Source organism: Lissotriton helveticus, chromosome 4_2 (genome assembly GCF_964261635.1).
Source record: "Lissotriton helveticus chromosome 4_2, aLisHel1.1, whole genome shotgun sequence".
In the NCBI taxonomy this organism is placed as follows: Eukaryota; Metazoa; Chordata; class Amphibia; order Caudata; family Salamandridae; genus Lissotriton; species Lissotriton helveticus.
The window spans coordinates 89,198,886-89,221,710 of record NC_136064.1 but is presented as its reverse complement, the minus strand read 5'-3'; the positions used below and the strand labels follow the sequence as shown (position 1 = coordinate 89,221,710).

Below are 22,825 nucleotides of genomic sequence, written 5' to 3'. Positions count from 1 at the left end.
AAAAACAGACCCAAAAAACTATTTGACCTCATCAAAAATACAAACGTCTCTCCCTCAACCATCAAGCCTGACGATCCTCCAAAAAAAAAAGTGAAATCACTGGTAGATCAGGTCATTCACCCTTCCCCCCTAGAGGAGTGCGAATCCTTAGTAATTTGGCAGAACTTTGACGTCATCTCTGAAGGTGCCCTCTTCAGATGCATCCTCGAAACAAAACCCTCTAACCATTCCCCCGACCCCATCCCGAGTAACATCGCCATTGACTTCTACACCCGCACTCTTTCCTATTGGACTTTCATGTGATGCTTTATCCTCTTCCTCAGCCAAGGCTCCCTTCATGTTGCCCTTAAAACTGGACAGGTTACCCCACTTCTTAAAAAACCTTCCGCTGAAGAGAATGACCTCAACAACTTCCGCCCATCACCAACCTCCCTTTTCTTGCGAAAATAACAGAAAGGTGTGTTGCTAAACAACTTTCCCTACATATTAAGGATAACAATCTTGTCGACGAATTCCAATCTGGTTTCATACAAGTCTGCAGCACTGAAACAACCTTGCTGCAAGTGTGTACTTGACTTGGGGGAGTCTTGTCTTTTGATTCTTCTAGACCTTTCTGCAGCCTTTGACACTGTTATTTACACCACTCTCCTAAACACTTTAAAACAGAGAATGGGTTTGGAAGACACAGTGCTTAAATGGTTTGCATCAGTCCTCTTGAACAGTTCACATGTGATTAAAATAGCGAACAGCCATTTGTCTTTAATACTGATAGGTCAAGGCATCCCTCAAGTGTCTATCTTCGCACCCACTTTGTTCAATATTTATTTGTGTCCTTTCAGAAATCTCCTAAGTAAATCTGGGATCCATTACCATGTCTAAGCAGATGACACCCAAATCTACCTTAAGGTGTCTTCAGCACACGACATCTCAATCCTCAACACTACTCTCAACTTTATTCAAAACTGGATGTTAGCTCATCAACTCATTCTGAATCCTTCCAAAACGGAATTCCTTAAAATTAAAATCTCTGGAGGCTCTAGACCTTCATGAAATGGCAAACATTTACAGCTTGAGGCCCCCACCCTCAAAAGGGAAAGATCGATGACTCAATCCTTCTCAGGCAAAGCGGTTAGAATCTGGAACTCGCTTCCTCCACCACTCCGTACCACCACCTCTACCCGGACCTTCAAAACTGACCTCAAATCTCTTCTCTTCCAAAGAAACTTCCAAAATTAATACATCCCATTGTTTGTCCCTCAAGGAAGTTTTACAATGTTGTAAATATGTAATCTATGGGCCGGATTCACAGAACTAACTTACGACAAAATCCTAAACTTACTACTTTTGGTATTCACAGAAGGCATTTAGTAGTCTTAAATTAGGATTTTGTCTGAAGTTAGGATTTTGTCCTGAATTAGGATTTTGCTTAAATTAGGATTTTGTCTTAAATTAGGATTTTGTTTTAAGTTAGGATTTTGTCTTAAATTAAACTTAAGTTGTCTTAAGTTTAACTTAAAACAAAATTCTAATTTAAGACAAAATCCTAATTTAAGACAAAATCCTAATTTAGGACAAAATCCTAATTTAAGACAAAATCCTAGTTTAGGACAAAATCCTAATTTAAGACAAAATCCTAATTTAGGACACAATCCTAATTTAAGACAAAATCCTAATTTAGGACAAAATCCTAATTTAAGACAAAATCCTAATTTAGTACAAAATCCTAATTTAGGACAAAATCCTAGCTTAAAACAAAATCCTAATTTAGGCCAAAATCCTACTTTAAGACAAAAAACTTTAAGACAAAATCCTAACTTAAGACAAAATCCTAATTTAACACAAAATCCTAAATTAAGACTACTAAATTCCTTCTGTGAATACCAAAAGTAGTAAGTTTAGGATTTTGTCGTAAATAATTTCTGTGAATTGGCCTCTATGCCTGTATGATCCTCATCCTAATGTGTTTTCATTTTTTGTGTGACGTCCACCTATTGTTTTTATTTTACTTTTTCATCTATCTCGTTTGTATCTGTAATGTGTGAATATGTAAATGTTTTCCTCATGTAACGTACTTGGCTCTATTGTGAAGCGCTCTGACACCTTTGGGTAAAGTCTGTGCTATATAAAAATGCATTAAATAAATAAATACAAATCAACGGCGAATGCTCACCTATCTATTTCTGCTCCTTGTAAGGAGCCAAATATGTGAGTGACTCCTCAGCTGATTTACGGAACAATTCAGAAAGATGTTCACAGAGATACATCTGACATACAGTAAGTTGTAAATTATGCATGCGTAACTCAGATACAAGTCCAACATGACACACATGCAAGCTATGTCCCCCTGATTCATACAAGTTTTCTCCAACGTAGACAAGAGTAGGACGAAGTGGGGGTTCAACTAAAAAGAATTCTAGATGTCGTAGAAAGCATATTTTTTGAAAATACACAATGTAATAGGCTTTTGGGGATTTCTCATAATTTACATCTTCATGGACCTGGTGAAGTTGTTCGAAATTTGGTGTGACCAGCACTATGTACCAGAGATAAACTTAGTCCAGTAAGAGCGGCATGCATGAGAACAAAGCATATTGAGGGAAAGAAGAGGAAACAGACGTAAATACAACTTTTTGCGCTTTGCGAACCATAGGCTTTTGTAAGTTATATAATGAGGAGAATATGCTTGTTATATGAGAGAGTGAGTTGTCTAATATCACATGAGCCTAAAACATCCTTAGATGTGAGGGACTAGAGGGCTCTTGACACCCAGCATCTCTGCCGGCGGCCGGTCTGCCTGCTGTTTGATTTGGGACATGTGCCAAGGGCTATGGCATTTATAACCTCTGGTAACCCTGCAGCACAGGGGAGTTGGCAGCTGTGCATGGATATTTTGCATCTGAACGTGAGCCCTGGTGAGCCGGTCAGATTTCTGTCCCACGAGGTCACCCAAATACCTGCAGTAAGCCAGTGAGGATGCCGACACTCCCCGATGGTCCATGGCTGGTCCAGGAGCTGACAGTGCATAGGGTGAATGGGACAAACATGGACTTCTGCTGTCTCAATACTTGGCCCCTGTAAGGTAGGGTGGGTGCTGGTAATCAGTTTGTCTTGGCACCGGAGTGTGAGGGTGTCTAGACCCTGTGCACACAACACAACGGCTGCTCTTCAAACTTGTGGCCTCCCATTGCCCAAGAGCTGACCTCAATGTTAAGGTCTATGAAGGGGCAGCAGCCCCACCTTGCCTTCTTGATTGCTCTGCCCACTTGTAGCTGCTGATGTATGATACTCATAGGTCAAACATGCCCAACAAAAAAGGACTTTGAAAAAATGCAATGGAAGAGTTTGGGTCTGTTGTGGTCTGCCATGTTTGGTTTGTTCAGAGTCTGATAAAAGGGGGTGATGTAGTGACGTGATGTGTCTGTGTATGCCTGGACTGAGTAGCCATGCTGTAGAATGTTGACTGTGGATGCTGTAGAATGTTGAGTGTGGATACTGTAGAAGGTTGAGTGTGGATGCTGCAGAATGTTGAGTGTGGATGCTGTAGAATGTTGAGTGTGGATGCTGCAGAATGTTGAGTGTGGATGCTGCAGAATGTTGAGTGTGGATGCTGCAGAATGTTGAGTGTGGATGCTGTAGAATGTTGAGTGCAGATGCTGTAGAATGTTGAGTGTGGATGCTGTAGATAGAATGTTGAGTGTGGATGTTGTAGAATGATTGGTGTGGATGCTGTAGAGTGTTGAGTTCAGATGCTGTAAATAGAATGTTGAGTGTGGAAGCTGTACATAGAATGTTAAGTGTAGATGCTGTAGATAGAATGTTGAGTGTGGATGCTGTAGAATGATGGGTGCAGATGCCGTAGAATGTTGAATGTGGATGTTGTCGACTGTTGTGTAAATGTAAATGTAAATGTACAGGAATTTATATAGCGCAAATCACCAAGCGGTTTCTAAGCGCTTGCTTAGGGAACCCGTCCTGGTATTCCCCTGTGAGATAACCCCAGCAGGGTATCCGCAAGGTGAAAGCCAGGCATCCCGCGGCGAGGGGCCGTTGTGGAGATTAAGCAAGCTATTGCCCAGAGTCGCAGAGTGTGAACCCGTGAATCGAGTAGGCACCGGAGCGAGAATTGTCGAGTCCATGAACATTTTGGGACTCAAGACCCCGCCGAGCCGGGAATTGAACCCTGGTCCCGGGCTGACATCTGCTTCCAGGTCTGCCTCCTCTAACCAGTGAGCCACACTTCTCCATGCTGTAGATATAATGTTGAGTGTGGATGCTGTAGAATTACTTGTATGCATGCTGTAGAGTGTTGAGTGCAGATGCTGTAGATAGAATGTTGAGCGTGGATGCTGTAGATAGAATGTTAAGTGTGATGCTCTAGATAGGATTTTGAGTGTGTATGCTGTAGAATGAGGGGTGCATATGCCGTAGAATTTTGAATGTGAATGTTTTTGACTGTTGCGTATGGATGCTGTAGTATCTTGAGTGTGGATGTGGTAGAATGTTGAGTGTGGATGCTGTAGTTAGAATGTTGAGTGTGGATGCTGTTGAATTGTGGGTATTGATGCTGTGAGAATGTGATGACTCATTGAATGTTGGTGAATGTGTGCTGGGTGAAACCTGGGAGCATATTGCAGTTTGAGGGAGAATGGAGCCCTAACAGGACCTTTGAAACTGAGATTGTAACCTAAGGGCCTAACATGGTATGAAGACCTTTCCTCCTGCCTGAATGGCTCCACATTCTTGCAGGAACACCTTCTCTCCAGCTGAAATATTTTGTAATCCCCCATGCATCCTCACACAACAGGCTCCTATCCTTCCCCAGTCTCGCACACCATGGGGTACACCCCTTTGCAACTTCAACTACACTTCCATACTTATGTAACATCGACAACTCACCCACTTCTCTTTCCCCCATGATTCCCAATGTGTTTGTGTCCCAGCTCACTCGCAAGGACATTGCCTTCACTTTTTTTCCACAATTACTAAGCTCCTCCTTATCAGCTCCCAGTAGTTCCCTGGTCAGACCATGGGTTAATTAACTTCTTCATGAAAATGCGTTAGGTATAAAAAACAAGCATTTACAATGCAATAGGGCTCGCAGCATTAAAGTTTGAGTTATTGGCATTGTGTATAACAATGCCAATAGTTATAACTTTCGCAAATGTGACACCTATTGCATTTGTACTGCAATATGTGTTGAGAGCGAGTGAGTGAGTCAGTGAGTGAGAATGAGTGGGCGAGTCAGTCAGTGAGTGAGAGAGTCAGTCAGTTAGTGAGTGAGAGAGAGTGGGTGAGTCGGTCAGTGAGAGTCTGGACAGTGAGTGAGTGAGTTACTGAGTGGGAGAGTCAGCCAGTGAGAGTCTGGTAGTGACAGTGAGTGAGTGATAGAGTTGGAGAGTCTGTCAGTTTGAGTGAGAGAATCAGTGCGAGTGAGAGTCAGTGTGAGTGAGAGTCAGTGTGAGTAAGAGAGTTAGTGTGAGTGAGTCAGTGTCAAAGTGTTGCAACTAGTGAATTGTTAAAGTGTGACAACTGGAAGGAACAAGGCACGTTTATTTCAAACTTTTGACTCCTTCGAAATCCACTAGAGCAATAATAAAACATCACAAGATAAATACATTTTTACAAAAATAAATAAAATAGATGTGGTAACTAGGGAATTGTCCAAGTGTGGTAACAGACAACAGTAAATAGGGCTTAAAAACCTGCCTGTTGCTGTCGCACCGGTGGTCTATCCAGGGTTTGCAGCCACTACCCCTGACTACACCTCATTGACATCAAGGAGTACTTTATTTAATATACGACGTTGCCAAGCTCAATGAACATTATATATTGTGAATTATTGCATCGTGATAGCCTGCACATTTTTTTTATCTGTAGGCACCTGTGTAATAGGCATCATTATTTTGGGACATAATTAATTCTATCTGTTTTACTCTTTAAGCAGCTCGCTATACAAATAGAGCCTTACTCTGCTGCAAAATCGCGCTCCTGAAGCATCTCCAAACGCTGAGGGGATTAATCAAAGATGTATGTGTCTGTAGAGTAGGCTCTTTAATCAGAAAATTCGGCAGTTGTGGCGCGCTCTCCCACATCCCAATTAAGAAAAAAATGCAATAATAACTAATGCAGTAGATGTAAGACTCCCAAATGGGACACTTTTTAAAGAAGCAGCTTCCGGCCCTTACCTGCTGCTCTACAATGCCGGGGTGTCCCCAGCGGGCTCCTCGGTACCCTCTGCATGGGTCAGTCTCCCTGAAGGCACCTCCGTGGTCCGTCCGGGGCGCCGGCGGGTCCAGGCACAAGTTTCTGTCAGAAGCGCTGGAGGCGGAGGGGCCGCGGTCTGTGCGCGGCTGCTCTCCGGCTGAGGGGGTGGGGCAGGGCTGCGCTCCCGCAGAGTGGCAGCTGGAGGTGCCTGGCCGTGTGTGTGTGCGTGCAGGCTCAGGGCTGGAGTGTGCCTCTGTCTGCGCTCTGGCATTACTCACCCCGCTCCTCCGCCGCCGCAGCTATCACCCTCGGTAGCCTGCCCCCTCCTCCAGTACATGCTCTACTCAGTCCTGCTGCTTCCAGACCCTGTAGTCTCAGACCCAGCGTCGCAGCAGCCTCACAGCACCGACGCTGAGAGCCAGACACAGTGTCCCTCAAAGCTCTGGGGCAGACGAGCAAATATGAACATAAGTGAGAGGGCTTGTTTTAAATCGAGCTGTGTTATTTGAGCACCTACTTCCGGTTTGGCCGGCAATGCTTCCGGGTCGCCGCAGGCAGCGCGGCGGCCCGCCCTGCACGGGGAAGGGAGGCAGCTTTCGAGGAGGACAGCACCTGGCCGCGAGCGCGTTCTCGTGCGCGTGACCTTAACAAATCGCCGCGCGCGGCCAGTGCTGTCCTCCTGGAACGCTGACACGCTCACTATAGGTCTTTGGCGAGAGCGAGCTTCGCTCGCTTCTAGCCGAGACCTAAAAAATGAATCCTTCTTCAGTCCCAGGAAACTGTATTCCACAGATACACAACCAACCTGATGTCATACAACTGCTTTTAGACTCACCGACCCCATTTGGATGAAGCTGGGGAAATCCAAGAGCATCTTCAAAAAATGATCTTGTGCATTAAATACGCTTTGCCCCGGTTGTACGTCGGAACTACGAAGGGAAATACATCGAAAGCCTTAACCATGCATTTCTTTACACCGTGTATGTTTTTACAACGGATGCCATGACCTCACATTATTTATTTATTTAAAAGCAATGTATTTGTGGATGGAGACCCCCACCAATGTACCTTAAATGCGTGGTAAAGGTATCCGTTGTAAAAAACATACATGTTGTAAAAACACGCGTGCTTAAAAATGCGTGGTCAAGTCACAATGTGATAAAAACCTCGTTGTAAAGGCTGTTTCCCATCTGGGTCAGCATCTAATGTAGTGCATATCGACAGCACGCCGGTATTTTCAAGCGCACAGCGGAAGTCCTCTCCTCGAGGCCACAAACGATTATGTATAAGACATAAAAAAATATAGGATTCTTTACGGATAGCACGTGGAGTGCTGAACTATGTGTTGTATTAGACTTAAGGTCACGAGCTTAGGATACGCTAAGCGGTACACTTGGGTTGTGTTGTTTGGAGTCAAGAACGCAAGGGTAATACGTATAGGGGAGTGTCGTCAACTCAAGGCATGAATGCTTATAGTAGCATGTATTTTTCTGTCGCAGAGAGACTGGTGTCGAATTCTGGGACTATGTGGCTACAGACACGCTTTGCCATTATAAGAATTATCGACAGATGCCGGCGTCACAAGGCTATCCTGCAGAAGGCTCAACTAGGCCTTATCACCCTTCTATCAGCACACATAAGACCATGGATACCCATGGCTGATAATACCACTCAACAGATGTTTAGTTGTTATCCAGAACTTAATCCATGATCAGTCTTCTGTACATCTGAGCCCATGCACGTGCAGACTCCTGCAAACTTGCCTTACAAAAAAATGAAGGGCTTCATTTATGAGAAATGACGCATTGCTGCGTGAAAGCAGCGATGCGTCACTTCTCATTGCGCACTCTTGCGACATACCTGATGCGTCATATTTAATGTATGACGCATCATGTCGCAAGGAGTTACGGATACGTCAGTATTTCTGACGTATCTGTAAGCGCAAAGTGACGCATTGCTGGAGTGTGTCACAAAAGTGAAGCAACTCCAGCAATGCGTCCTTTCATATGTGGCAAGCATGTGAAAGGGCCTGCATCAGTCTTACGCCTGCTGTGAGGCAGGAGCAAGATTTTGACGCAACGGCGTCCTAGAAGTGACGAAGTGAAATCTCATAGATTTCACTGCGTCACTTCTACGAGGCTTTTTGCGGGGGAACGCCCCCTCTGCATACATTATACCTGACGCAGGTATAATGTAGCGCAGGGGTTTACAAAGTGACGCATCGGCTTAGATGCATCACTTTGTACATAGTGCGCAACAGGAGGCATGTGTTACGCCGCCGATGCGTCACAAAAAGTGACGCATCGGAAGTGCAAAACTGACGCAAGGCCTCATAAATGAGGCCCGAAATGCCTAGGAAGGAGGCAAACAAGGAGATCTCTATGATGTGGATGCTACGAAAGGAGGGGTTATCGTGGAGAAGCTTGTGGTTAATGCTGTTGACATGAGGACTGAGAACCTCAAGGTGCAGGACATGCCGTGGTTCTGCCTTGATCTGTAAGTGTTGGCTCTGTGCTCCTGCAGGGTCTGACCCCCATTTGAAAGTCACTGTCAATGTCCTTTGATCCTGGGCTGAGGAAAGTTGGCTGATGACTAATGTCTCAGGTGCCTTTACAACCGCAGGTAGATTGGTAGTGTGAAAGATTGGTACGCCAAGTGTTTCTTTACAATAGGGCTCATGATGGAGCGTTTGAGGTCTTGAGCTTAGAGACGGGAGGGGTCATTATCCTGGGGTTGAAATGTAACTGCAGTGAGACCCAGGCTAACCACGTGTGTACTATTAGACCCAGGCTAACCACATTTGTACATTGAGACCCATGCTTACCACGTGTGTACTGCGATACCCAAGCTAACCATCCTCATACATTGAGACCCAGGCTAACCTTGTTTGTACTCTGAGACCCAGGCTAACCACATGTGCACTTTGAGACCCATACTAATCACGTGTGTACTGTGAGACCCATGCAAACCTTGTTTGTAGTGTGAGACCCATGCTTACCACATGTGTACTGTGAGACCCATGCTGACCATGTGTGTACTGTGAGACCCATGCTAACCACGTGTGTACTGTGATACCCATGCTAACCACATGTGTACTGTGAGACCCATGCTGACCATGTGTGTACTATGAGACTCATGCTAACCACGTGTGTACTGTGAGACCCATGCTAACCATGTGTGTACTGTGAGACCCATGCTTACCATGTGTGTACTGTGAGACCCATGCTAAGGCGCAGGCCATGCGGGGAAAAATTCCCCTCACCTGATCTATCAGGCGAATGTACTTAGAGAGCTTAATGACGACATTGAGTGCGAGTGCCTTCTCCCTATGACGAATATATGGGGCCCTATCTCCTGCAGAACCTGTGGATGGGCTATGCCCTGGCCGGTATCTGAAAGGCAGATCCATACTTCCCCTTCTCAATGTAGCATTAAAGGAGGGCTTATAAACGCTCGATCTGTGTGCAAACATAACCAAGATATTAAGGACCTGATTTTGAAACATCACCTCGACTTTCTTTTTATAACTGAGACTTGGCTCAAAGAATGAGCGCCCCGGATCTGTCTGTTGCCCTGCCAGATGATTATGTCATATTTAGAGTGGACGTGCTGAAAGACAGGGGAGGAGGGGTAGCTATAATAATTAAAAATTCTTGGAGGTGTCATACGTTCAGCCTTGATCATATTAAAGGGGCTGAAAGCATTGGCTTTTCCATTTCCCTCCACGCCTCGTTGTCTTTCACAGGAGGACTGATATATCGTCCGGGCAACGCCTCTGGATTTATGGAATCCCTGGGCGAATTCTTAGGTCAGCAGCTACTTCGTTATCCTCATTTTACTCTTCTGGGAGACTTCAACTTGCATCTCGAATCAAAGACTGATCCTCAAGTTGAAAATTTTCTACACACCCTTGACATTTTTGGACTTTCTCAAAAAATAGTACACGCTACACATTTAGCCGGTCATACTTTGGACAGCATATGTTCCAACTTCCCAGTACTAGTAGATTATCCTCCTATACCCCAAATATGGTCTGATCATTGCTTCATACCTTTTAGCATAAATACCTACCGCCCACCTAAAGTTGAAAAAAAATAATAACCCTACAACCTATTGCCATCTCACAAAATTGGACAGCTATTGCTAAGAGTACCAGACTTAAGCAATCAGCCCAGGCACTAGCCCCCATCATGACCGGCGATGTTGAGCAAGATTCCAAAAACGTTCATACCTGGATACAGTCTGCAACGTATGATCTGGTACCGCCAAAGCGCCTTAGGAAAAATGATAAACCTAAGAAGATAAGCGCCCCATGGTACTCACAGGCCCTTTTTGAAATTCGTCTCCAATGTAGAAAAAGCGAACGGAAATGGAGAAAGGATTATGACCCTTCAGCAAAAGATCTTTTTATAACAAAAAGGAATGAATATTTTGCATATATAAAAACAGCCATGAAAAATTACTACACTAAAATGATTTCTGAGGCCCAACAAAAACAAAAAACCGTGTTCGCTATAGTGAAATCCTTCACCCATCCCAAAGTGCTTCAAACAGAAATTCCCCCCTCTCAGGGGCTCTGCGATCAGATCACGGATTACTTTGAGGAGAAAATAAGCCTCATTCAAAAGGACTTTCCTCAAATAACCCTGGCTAATCTTAAGGAATTTAAAGACACCTCGGCCATGACTTATGAACCCCTTAGGAGGTTTAGGCCTGCCACTCTTGCCCTTACAAGAGATGCCATTATATCCTGTAGATCTGGATCACCTTAAGATGCCTGTCCCCCGTTTATTCTCCATCAAATTGTGGACATGGTAAATCCTTGAATCAACAGAATAGTTAACGACTCATTGAGTTCAGGCATTGTACCCAGAGATTGGAAAAAAGCCATAGTTAAACCTTTAATGAAAAAATCTAATAAAAATCCGACCGAGCTCTCCAATTTACGTCCCATTTCACTCTTACCAATACTCGGTAAGATAACTGAAGCCATGGTTCATCAAGAACTTTCTAATTTCGTGGAAACTCATAACATCCTTCATCATCAACAATCTGGCTTCCAGCCTAAGCACTCCACGGAAACTGCTCTTATGGAATTAACTGATTTCATCAAATTCATTCAAGATGAGGGAAAGAACGCCATCTTGATATTGCTTGACTTATCGGCGGCGTTCGATACCATCTCCCATAACATACTCATTGATAGATTTAAAGGAACTGGTATAACAGATAGAGCTCTCGATTGGATCGGGTCTTTCCTCCCCCCGCCCACCGCAACATCACCATCCCTTTCACGCTGAGTATAAAGTGAAAGGAGACCTTATTTACAAGGCAGCGTTAAGCCATGGTAAGTGGATTAACGCTGCCTTGTAAATAAGGTAAAGCCTGCATCGCCACCACAACGTAAAAAAAAGTGACGTTCTGGTGGCTTTAGGGGATTGTAAATATGCCCCTGAGTTTGGGAACATTGGGAATATCTTTTTTAGCTCTGGTGCAAACTGAGCTAGGTCACATACAGTGCAACATGGTATGAGTAGCTGTGAAGTATTCTAGTGTCTTTCCAGTGCTCACCACTGATATTTGAACTGGCGAAAGCTATCCCACGACCATCTATTGCTCTTCATCGGGTTAGGCTTCTAAATGGACATGGGGCAAAAGGGCAACAGCCTTTACAATGAGGTTTATACCAACTTGTGAGTTAATCACGCATTTTTAAGCACGCATGTTTTTACAACGTGTATGTTTTGTACAACGGATGTAGGGCCGGACTGGCCGTAGTGGGCACCAGGCATTTCCACGGTGGGCCGCCAGGGTGGGGGTCGGTTTTGGGGCCCTGTGGGGCCGTTTTGTTACAGGGCCATTTTTGCAGCATAGCAGCAATATCAGCCCTTGTAACAAAAACGGACGAAACTGGCCCTGCAAACAACGCGGCCACGACACCAATCCCCAAGGAGGCCAGCCGAGCACTTTGCCTGGGCTGGGTTTGGTTCCCAGTCTGGCCCTGAACGGATGCCTTTACCACACATATAAGGTAAGTTGGTGGGGGTCTCCCCCCACAAATACTTTGTTTTTAAATAAATAAATAATGTGTGGCAATGGCAACCATTGTAAAAACATACACGTTGTAAAAAAATGTGTGATAAAAAATGCGTGGTTAAGGCTAGTGATGTATTTCCCTACGTAGTTCCGCCGTGCAACCTTTATTAACACGACACTGTGTTTTCAGCTGTAAAGGATGGGTACAATTAGCTGATGCCAACTGTCTTTATTGATTGCGTGATGGAAGATATGACGCGTGAACAGAACAAAATGAGATTATACTTGTTACGCCTACGGAAGGCACTAACATTGATAGTATATGGTCCTTGAGATAGTGAAGGTAGTTGTGTCTGAAATGACGATGTGAAATAATTATTTTGTTACAGAGGAATAGATATCATCTTAATCAGAAGAATTGCCAGATATACAGGTTGGTGTCCACACAAAGAGATACGGTAAGACTATGATATTTATTCAACGCTAACAGTAAACACAAGATGCTTGCTGTGACTGGAGAACTGAATATGTTTCTCGGTGGTACCCGATGATGTAGTTGTGGCTAGGCAAGAGGGCGTGGGTCTTCACTAACTGGAGGGAGGAACATCACAGGGGTTAGGGAGTGAGATGTGGGGGTGAAAATAACCAGGAAGTGAACAGTGAGGAGAAGGACAAATATGATTCAGACAGAGCTCCTAAGAGAGAGTTAGAGATGGTATGGTCTCCATCCAACCTTTGCAATGCATGTCAAAAACACATAGAGATAATGACTCACAGGTAATGAATATTGGAAGCTGCACTGGAGACTTTCTTTGTTAGAGACGTACAGGTGAGTAGGATGGATTACTTGGCCAAAGTAATGATGATCACTGGAGCTTTTTGGATATAAGGTTAAGATAATGCGGTGTAAAGCGTGGTAGGCTCTTAGCAAGGGGATAAGCTCACCCCTCCAACCTTTATCCTTATTATAATTTCTTATTTTTACTAAAATTCTCTATTTTACTCCCTGCTCTCAGTGGTGGAATAAGGGTCGCTTTGAATGAACTATGGAACTGCAATACAATTGCATCGAGAACTAACACTCTACACTATTTTTCAAGGTTACTTCCTGGTTTGGGGTTGGTTGTCATTTGTTTTGTAGCCCTGATGAAGTCAATAGAATTTCTACAGTGAGACGAAACACATGTTGGCTACAATTTCTTGCAGAATTTTTGGATACATGTGAAGACCAGAAATAAAGTGGAAATAACAAAATTAATCTTTTGTGGACATTTGAAATTTTGACATGGATCAGGATAATATTGAATGTCATTATGAAAGGATGATTGAAAACTGGCCCACTGCACCACACAACTGGCCGACAGCCCACACACAGCAGCTAAACCAGCAATCACAGACAAATTCATGCTTCAGTAAGATTCAAATTAGTAAGTGGATTCCATTCTTTAACCTAGACCCTGATCAGAATTCAAATGAGCCAATCAAAATCCTTGGTACTTGACCACCAGAATGCCTGTGGTCTGCCTCCGTCAACACACCTTCTGCGTGTCACACCAGAGAGTAGGGCTCACCTCCACTCATCATGTACTCCCGCAGGACCGGAAGCCGGAAGTTGCCGGCCAGTGTCGCCAGGAAGGGTCTGATGCCAGGAAATTTCTCAGAGAATCCGGTGGACTCAGTGATGAAGTTGCAGAATGCGCCAATGCAAAGGATTCCGTGGGGGTGGTACCCGATGATGTAGTTGCGGCTAGGCAAGAGAGGGTGGGTTTTCACCAGCTGGAGGGAGGAAAATCACAGGGGTTAGGGAGTGAAATGTGGGGGTGAAAACATCAAAGAAGTGAACAGTGAGGAGAAGGAGAAACATGATTCAGACACAGTTCATAAGAGGGCGATAAAGAAGGTATGGTCTCCATCCAACCTTTGCAATGCATGGTTGGAAGGCTGGAAATCCCGGTGTAGCTTTCAAAGAATACGTGTGCAAAGTGCGAGTATATGTTGTTCCCAAACAGATACTGTTTGAACTGTTCAAGTAGTCAAATGTACTTTTATAACTCCAGTCCTAGGGTATTTGAGAAAAGAGCAACCTTCCCCCAAATATTGCTGGAGGCGTATTTATTATTCTAGCTCCAGTCCTGGAATATGTTGGGTAAAGTTAGAATTTCCCCACGTATTTTTAGGAAAGGTTGAAAAGTAGTAATTTTGAGTTGGAGAAAGGGCTGCCCTGAGGGTGCAGCCAGGGCAGAAAACCAGGAATGGCTGTTCAAGTCTGGACACACAGCCTGCGGCCTGATATTTTAAATAGGGGTCTGCAAAAGGATCACAGCAATTGTTGTGCTTCATGATAATGGACCTGTTTTAGAGTTCGGCGGATGGGTTACTCTGTCACAAACGCGAGGAATATCCTGTCCACTGTATCACAAGTGCATTGTATCCAGTGGCACCGAAGTAAGGCAGACGGAATATCCGTCACTTTTGTATCGGAGTAGCCTGTCGACAGAACTCTAAATTAGGCCCTTTGTCTCCTGGGTAAAAAATTTCCTCCACATAGGCTTTTGACTGAGCGTTTCTGTACAAACAAGGAGCTTTTCAAGCAAAAACATTTTAGTAAATCCCCCCTCTACAAATCGAGTTTAATTAGATTTTTTTTTCTTCAATGAAAACAACCATTGGCAACACCAATAGGTTTTGCCTTTCTGACCTATTGGCTTTCCCAGTACCTTTTACCAACGCTCTAAAGGGCTGAGCTTTTACTGATGTTGTACAGTATTGGCAAAAAAAATAAAAAAAATAATGAACGTCACCAGAGGTTGCGTCATTCAAATGCCATGCGCATGCCTGATGATTTATGAGCTTGCATGCGTTAGCATGCACGCACCAGTGGAATTATGCAGCACCATTTGCTTTAACTTTTTATTTATTGATTCAAGATGACAGATGCCACGGATCAGTAAGTAAAAAAAAAAGTTTTTTAGCGAAAAAGTGCACTTAAAAAAAAGATTGCAGGTTTGGCAGGCAATGGAAGAGCGAATGGGGACAGTTGGTGGGAGCGGGGAGTCGAAAAGCATCACACAAGGGAGAGAGTATAACGGGGTGGGAAGAAGTACACATGGTGGGTGAACATATAGCCAACCCTTCAACGGCCTTTACGGCCCTTTATTCGTCAGGCCGTTAGAGAAGTCTTTGCCATCGTCAAACTGTGATCCACCCACATTTAAATCAGCGGTGAAGGAGTTCCCTCTCCGCCAAGATGTAAATCTGGCCCTAAAGGGCATATACTTCTTGAAGTGAACAGTCACTTTTGGAATGTGAGAGGTGGAGTTGGAAATAAAAGGATTTTTTTATATTTAAGGACATTATGTGTGCATTGATCAACAAGCTTTGAATTCTTGAGCAATGCCCCAAATGAAGCAAATGGACCTTGGTGGTCGTAACTTGGTAGCGGTGGTCTATCTAAAAATGGGCCCCTATGAGAATAACACCTCTTTAAATAATGAGGGGGCCCTCATTAGGCAACTATCATGACTCATGGAAGGATTTGGAGAGGAATAGGGAAGAAGAAACATGCAGAGCTGTGGAGACTCAAGGAGACCGGTTCATAAGTGGATGGGGCTGAGATGCAGGAGGCGGTCTTCCAGGTCAAGCAGAGGAAGACAGCCAATCAGGTCCACAGGAAGGACTGTTTCCTGGTTAATTTAAGCAGCCAAAGGCTTGAACAAGTTGCCTTGTGACCGCCTAGTTGTATGGTTCCCATTTGATCAGTTTGTTCACCGCTTGGCGTATCCCTGCACTGTTGTTTTGATCCTCGCTTTTCCTCATTTTTCCTTACCTTTGAGATTCGTTTTCCCGCTTGATTACTCATACCCGCCAATCTTCAGCGCCTCTTGGTACTCCCAAACTTGGAGAAGGTACTACCTGAGCTCGATTCCCGCCTTGTCTACAGAGCATCAACTAAGGTGGATTGGGGTTGGGATTGTATTCTTCTAAAGGTTCTACAGTTTCAAGAGTTTTCACAACTGTCTCGCTGTTCGGCGAGACCAGAAGAAACTGTGGTGTGGGTGGTCCCTTTAAGACACCAGGAGGAGAGAAGCTTACCAGAGTCCTTTCATCAACCCGCTGAGAGACGTGTCCTCTGCTCCAGGGTATTTCTCTCTTCTCTCCCCTTTACCCATGTCCCCCAATTTCGAGCAAGTAGATGTGAGATTGCCTATTCCACCCTTACAGTTCTTACCGGGTGGAGTTTGGTGGACTAGCACCTGAGGAATGTTCCTCCACACGGCTCTCTGCGGACTTGTGACAGTAATATCCCTCCAAAAAATAAGGTTGTCCACTGTAGGACCATATATTTATTAATTAAGTGCAGAATACATTTATCTAACTTGACTTCATTGCACACAGCCCTACCACCTGTCTATGAGCGCCAGTCGGAAATTTGCAGTTGAAGGTTTTTGGAAAAAAGGATTGTTGCTTGATTTTCCTTAAGAGACAAATTTTTCTACTCGCCCTTTAATCAAAGAGGATAGAATGCTGTCAATAATATGTCATTCCTGGAGTAGGCAAATATCCACTTTGTGTCCAGCTAAATATTCAAATATTTAATTCCTTTTGACTAGTTGTCTCAATCCTTTCCCACTCAATGAAACAATTTAAAGTTTATATTCGCATGCATGCCAACCCTCTCGATTCAGGCAGAGAGTACCGATTTCAAGGCTAGTATCCCGCCTCCCCATTCCTGCATGCAGAAACCCGGTTTGGATTGCTGGATCATGAATGATCTGCTGGAAACCAGGTAGAAGTGAAGTGTTGATTAAGTATGGGCGGAAAATTCGTTCCGCTCGCGGAATTTGCGAATATTTGGCAATTTCACGAATCCGCGAATCACGCACAATTGCCCAAAAATCCGCAATTCGCGAGTTGGTGGATTTTTTTTCTTGTTCACGCTTCAAAAATGCAATCTTGCGCGTGCTGCATTGACTTACCATGATTCTGCGTTCGCTGATGAGTTTTCCTCCCTGTTCGCGTGCGCTGCGAGACTTTGGTAGCTGGCTGAGCGATGCCACGATCGCAAACACGTCAATGCGACCCAAAACAGGAAACTGCGAACGCGTCATTGCGACCCGAAACAGGAAATTGCGAACGCGTACACGTCATGGCGACCCGAAACAGGAAAAAGCCATTGCGAGCAGGCTGGTTAAGTGAAAACAACATGTTCGCGACCGTTGCGACTGCATGTGCAAGTTCTCGTTCCCGAACTGGTAAAAAAAATCTTGCCAACTCGCAAAAAAAAAATTTGCATCGCGATTGCGTATTCGCAAATTCCGCCCATGCTTAGTGTTGATGCCTGACACGCACACGCCCATCTCCCGCTCCAAGAATCTCTGGCATCAAAAGTTAACGCTTTGTAAGTAATCCTTGGAGGGAGAGGTTAGAGCATGTGACAGGCTGGACATTTTATTTCCTATTTTTGGCAGTTTTTCATAACATATCCAAAAAGTTTAGAACTCTGTTTTTGTTTGTGCCACGCTATTAAACAGCCCAATATGAAATGCCAATAGACCCGATTCAGACAGATTGTCTTCTAATTCAATATAAATCAATGGGGAAATACATTCTTTCAACTATTTTCTTTAAATCTCCCTGCTTTAAAATGTTGGCATGTATGTACTATCCATTGAAGAAAACGGGAGTGAACAGGCCAGGGAGAGATAAGATAGTATCTAAAGACTGACCAATTAAAATTAAGCGGTAGCTCAGATAAACCAGACAACAAGACAAACAACTATAACACAAACTAAATGCAGTGTAGAACCAGCTTTTAATTTAAACCATCGGTCTCCGGCTCTTAATTCGCAACACCAGCACTAATTACAGTTCACCACATGGTGGCGCTGTCTGTCTAATTTTGAGAGGAGCAGAACAACAGTGTTTAATAACTCAATTTACAATACAAATGACTATTACCTGCGTCCCAAGACATTTTTAGCATTGAGGGCCTGGAATAGTCTGAATTGTCACACTTGTAGGAGTGTGATGGTTAGTAGTTGTGTTGGTACTGCTGTCATTGGCAGCCCTGGCAGGGGCAATGGGTGATGCAAGCTGCAGTGGTCTCCTGAGAAGGGCGCTGGCACCTACCATTTTTTACAAACTAAGCACTGAGTAGAACATATAAAACGTGGATAGCATGGAGGTACGAATCCAAGAATAACCAGCTCTGCAGTCCCCTGCCATCTTAACACCAGATCATAAAGCGGGGCACAAATAAAGGTCTAAATACAAAAGACATCTTAAAAGCTTTTAAAGAACATCAATGTCCTGCTAATCCATAGATAAAGGACGATGGTGCTCATAAAAATATGTATGTATGTATGCACTATATATACCTGTATGGTCGTTTTTTAAATTGAAAACCTAGCCAAAAGTCAATTGAGCGCTGTACATGATCAAAGTCATGCATTAAGTCAATGAGTGATAGGAGAGGACGCTGGGTTGTGGACGGTTAATGCACTGTGATGTAGTGTTCTTTGATGAGGTCCTGGCTTGGCAGTTTGGGCTGGACTGTTCCCATGAGGCACAGGGTCAAGGCTGATTTGCATATGGCCATGTCTGAACTGGGGTGGTGTGGAGTGCAAAAAAACAATGGATCTAGGCCCAGATCTCTGTACTGGGGTGAATGTATGACATTGTTCGGCATTCTGTCCATCAACTGTTGTTTTTGCATTTGTCACCCCGAGTAGGAGGGGTATGCCCAGACGTTGGTCCCATGCTCTCCATGCCACTGGATTCAAGCAATCCTGGCTGAAGAGAGGTGAAACCCCGAACCCAGTCCTAGGATGCTTGTTTCCAGTCCAGTGGCAGTTCGGGCTGGACTGATCCCATGTGGCACATGGTCAAGACTGATTTGCATATGGCTGTATGTATGTATGCACTATGTCCCATGCTCATTACGCCACTGGAGTCAAGCTATCCTGGCTGAAGAAACCGGTCCTAGAATGCTTGATCCCGGTCCATGGAAGATATGGCTTGGCAGTTCGGGCTGGACTGTTCCCATGAGGCACAGGGTCAGTCTGATTTGCATATGGCCATGTCTGAACTGGGGTGGCATGGTGATCAAAATAACGATGGATTAAACCCAGATCTGTGACTGGGGGTGAATGTGTTGCCATTGTGCAACATTCCGTCCATCATCTTCTGTGTATGCACTATATATACATATAAGGTCGATTTATAAATTGAAAACCTAGCCAAAAGGCAATTGAGCGCTGTACATGATCAAAGTCATGCATAAAGTCAACGAGGGATAGGAGATGTCTCTGGGTTGTGGATGGTTAATGTGATGTAGTGTTCTTTGATGAGGTGCGCCTTCATCTCTTTCCCTAAATTGAAACAGCGTTGGGGGGAGGGAGATATTTCCACATACTGGGTGCATAGATGGGAAGGGCCTGCTGTCCTGTTTATCTTTTTTACACTTCTTACTCTGCAGGCTGATGGTGTCCGGGCATCACATGTGCCAGGAACCACCCGAGCTGGAGTGTTTGCCTACAACATAAGGGAGGTCTAGTCTGCATGACTTTGTAGATGATGCAGCTGTTTTTGAAGAGGGCGTGGGCTGGATATGGGAGTCAATGGAGTGGGGGGTGATGTGATATTTCTTCAGGCCCTGGATGAGACGTGCTGCCACATGTAGAATGCCGTGAAGGGGTGCTAACGTGGAGCCTGGGAGGCCATGAGTAGGGCATCACCTCCATCCAGATAGGAGAGAGTGCAAGCGCTTGAACAGCAGTTCTGAAGTTGCTTTCTGGAAGAAACAGTTTGACTTTCAGAACAAAGAGCTGGCTCTAGAACTTCTTTTTTGGTCAGTGTGGTTCTTGAAGGTGAAGTTTGTATTATGCTTGAATCGAAGTTGCCTGCCATTCAGTCAAAGTTAGAGATCAAAGTTGACTAGGTTCATAACATAGAACCAGGTGTGTACTGCTTCTTGTTTCGCTTTCTTTACAAATAACAGGAATTCTCTCGTGGTTAATTTGAGATGCAGGCAGGGGCTGGACATCCAGGTCTGGATGATGTACAAGCAGTGGTTGAGGAGATGGAAGTCAGAACAGAAGAGACTTTCAAGTTGAGTTGTGTATCATCAGCATATTGGTGAGTTTTGATGCTGGTATCTGTGAAGAGACCACCAAGTGGCTCCTCCATGTAAATATTGAAGATAACAGATGACAGTATAAACCCTGAGGGTCCCCGCAGGTGATAGGGATCTTATGTGACCTGGAGCTGACCATGTGAACAAAGTGATGCCTGTTGGAAAGGTAGGAGGGGAACCAGTAATGGACACTGGTGTTTAATCCCATTTGAGACTCCAGGGTGCATATGAGGGTGGGATGCCTGTCTGTGCCAAAGGCAACTGAGAGGTCCAGCAATATCAGAAGGCAGAGGTCATATTCATCTGTGGTCGAGAAAGTATCGTCTGCATGCTGCAGCGTGATCTGAAGCCAGACTGGTAGTCGTACAGGAGATGCTTAGCATGATGTGATCTTGGAGTGGAAGATAGCCTGCTTTTTCAATTATCTTGCGGATGAATGGTAATGAAGGGTGAGGTCAGCGGTCATCCTTAGAGGCAGTGTCTTTGAGGGAGTTGAATATGTCAGTGAGATCTGTGAGAGACAGGGGTTTTAAGTATGAGTTTTGCAGGATTATACAAGGGGTGTGGGCCTAAGGAATGAACCTGCTTGGTGCTGTTGACTAAGTATGGTCCGAAAATCCGTGCCGCTCGCGGAATTTGCAGATTTTCTGCAATTTCGCGATCCACAAATCTTGCGAAATTGCCCAAAAATCTGCAAATCCGCTCGCGGGCGAAATTATTATTTTTTTTGCACTATACATTTACCCAACAAGGTAGCACTTACTGATTAGCCAGTAGAAAGTACTCCAGTTGAGTAGAGGTATGGCACAACACAGTGGCATCTTCGTAGATTAATATGCAGGCAGGATTTATTCTGGCACGATAGTCCTGTCACAAAATTTAAACCTCAACAGGAAGCACTTACAGATATAAATAAAGCAGGTGCCCGAGTTGAAGCTCAAATTCAGTAACGCATTATTAATCAGCCCAAGAATCTAGTGAGCAAGGTCGAGGCTGTGCAGGTGTGCTTTCTCCCCAGATCTACCATCTACAATTAACTGTAATCCTTGATGGAGGTCTTTGCATCCACGAGTTTCTCGAGCGCAATCCCTATGTTCTTCCTCTGACCAGGAGGCTGCTTCCTCTTCATCTGCTGCTCTGATCGGCCTCTGAGCCTTTATAAACAAGAGGCATGTGAACTCGCTTAGAAACCCCGCCCGTTTGGCCCCGCTCCACACACTAGGGTATGCAACATCCTCCAGCCCTTACCCCCACTGTGATGGACAGCTCACTCGAGGGACCTCGTCGCCTATCGGCGCGGTGGCAAAGGTACAGACTCACATGGTCACTGGAGACAACTCTTCTGGCCCTTTATGCAGCTGTAGTGTAGGAAAAGCACTATACATTTACCCAACGAGGTAGCACTTACTGATTAGCCTGTAGAGTAGACAGTACTCTAGTATATATTCGTGCAAATCTGTGAGTCCGCAACTTTTTTCGCGAACTCGTGGATTTTTTTGCCATTTCGCGCGATTTCGCGGACCGCAAATCCGCAAAATTCGCCCATACTTACTTTTGACGTGCCGTTGAATCTTCTGTATCATTCACTGAAGAAGATGATGGTACTGCACTTTTCTGTGGAGTGAGAAATAGGTCGCTCTGGCATGAGCTGTCTTAATCAGCGTCGTTCATCTGATGGTGACTTTATTGATGGTTTTGGTGCAGTACTTTGCTTTGGCAGATGTAATGAGCTGTCTTTGTGTTGTGTAGAGTGACTTCAGTATAATAAGGTCAGGAGGAGTTCTGTTTTTCTTCCATCGTCTTTCCTGTCTGTGGATGGATCGTTTATTGTTAGCAATTTCTTTAGAGTACCAGGGTGCTGAAGGTTTTCGCTCACAATTGCATGGAGTATTTGGAGCATGGATTTTCACGTAGGTTTCAATAAAAGCATAGAAGTTGTTTAGAAGGGTGTTGGCATCAGACGTGGAGTAAATAGAGAGAGATGAGATCATGCATTGAATTGTCCGTGGAGAATTCTTTGAAAAATCAGAAGATTTGGTCTTCTCTTTTTGTGTTGACATTGGTTTGATGGAAGGATGCTGAGCAGGGAGAGAGAAATGGTGAACTGGTCGATCCAGTCCAGGGGCATGGGTGACTATTATTGAATGGTTGGTGATATTAAGAAAACTAGGTCAAGAACGTGGACTTTGGAGTGTGCTGGTTGTGTGACATGCTGTATCATATTGAGTGTATCAAGGGTATACCTTGTTTTTTTAGCTTGCATTATCTGGTATGTTGAAGTCACTCGAGAAGGCAGATGATTGAGGTGTTGAGTAGATCTTTCCATAATGGATTCTATCATGTCAATTCTCTTACTATTTCCAAAGTAAGTCATATAATTCTTGTTGGACTTGGCCCTTTTTGCAGGGTCATCCCTGGACTTTTTGCCTTCCTCCTGTATTTTTTCTGACC

The 22,825-nt window shown here is 44.4% G+C and overlaps 1 protein-coding gene across 1 annotated transcript in view; it reads right to left on the bottom strand.

The window, feature by feature from the left end:
- The window catches only part of LOC144752209 (diacylglycerol O-acyltransferase 2-like), a 195,321-nt gene that overhangs the window by 65,647 nt on the left and 106,849 nt on the right, over positions 1–22,825 (bottom strand). Inside the window, exon 5 of the mRNA XM_078640168.1 lies at positions 13,812–14,016. Within this exon, the coding sequence (XP_078496294.1) occupies positions 13,812–14,016 (205 nt within the window). The remainder of the gene's footprint in view (positions 1–13,811; positions 14,017–22,825) is intronic.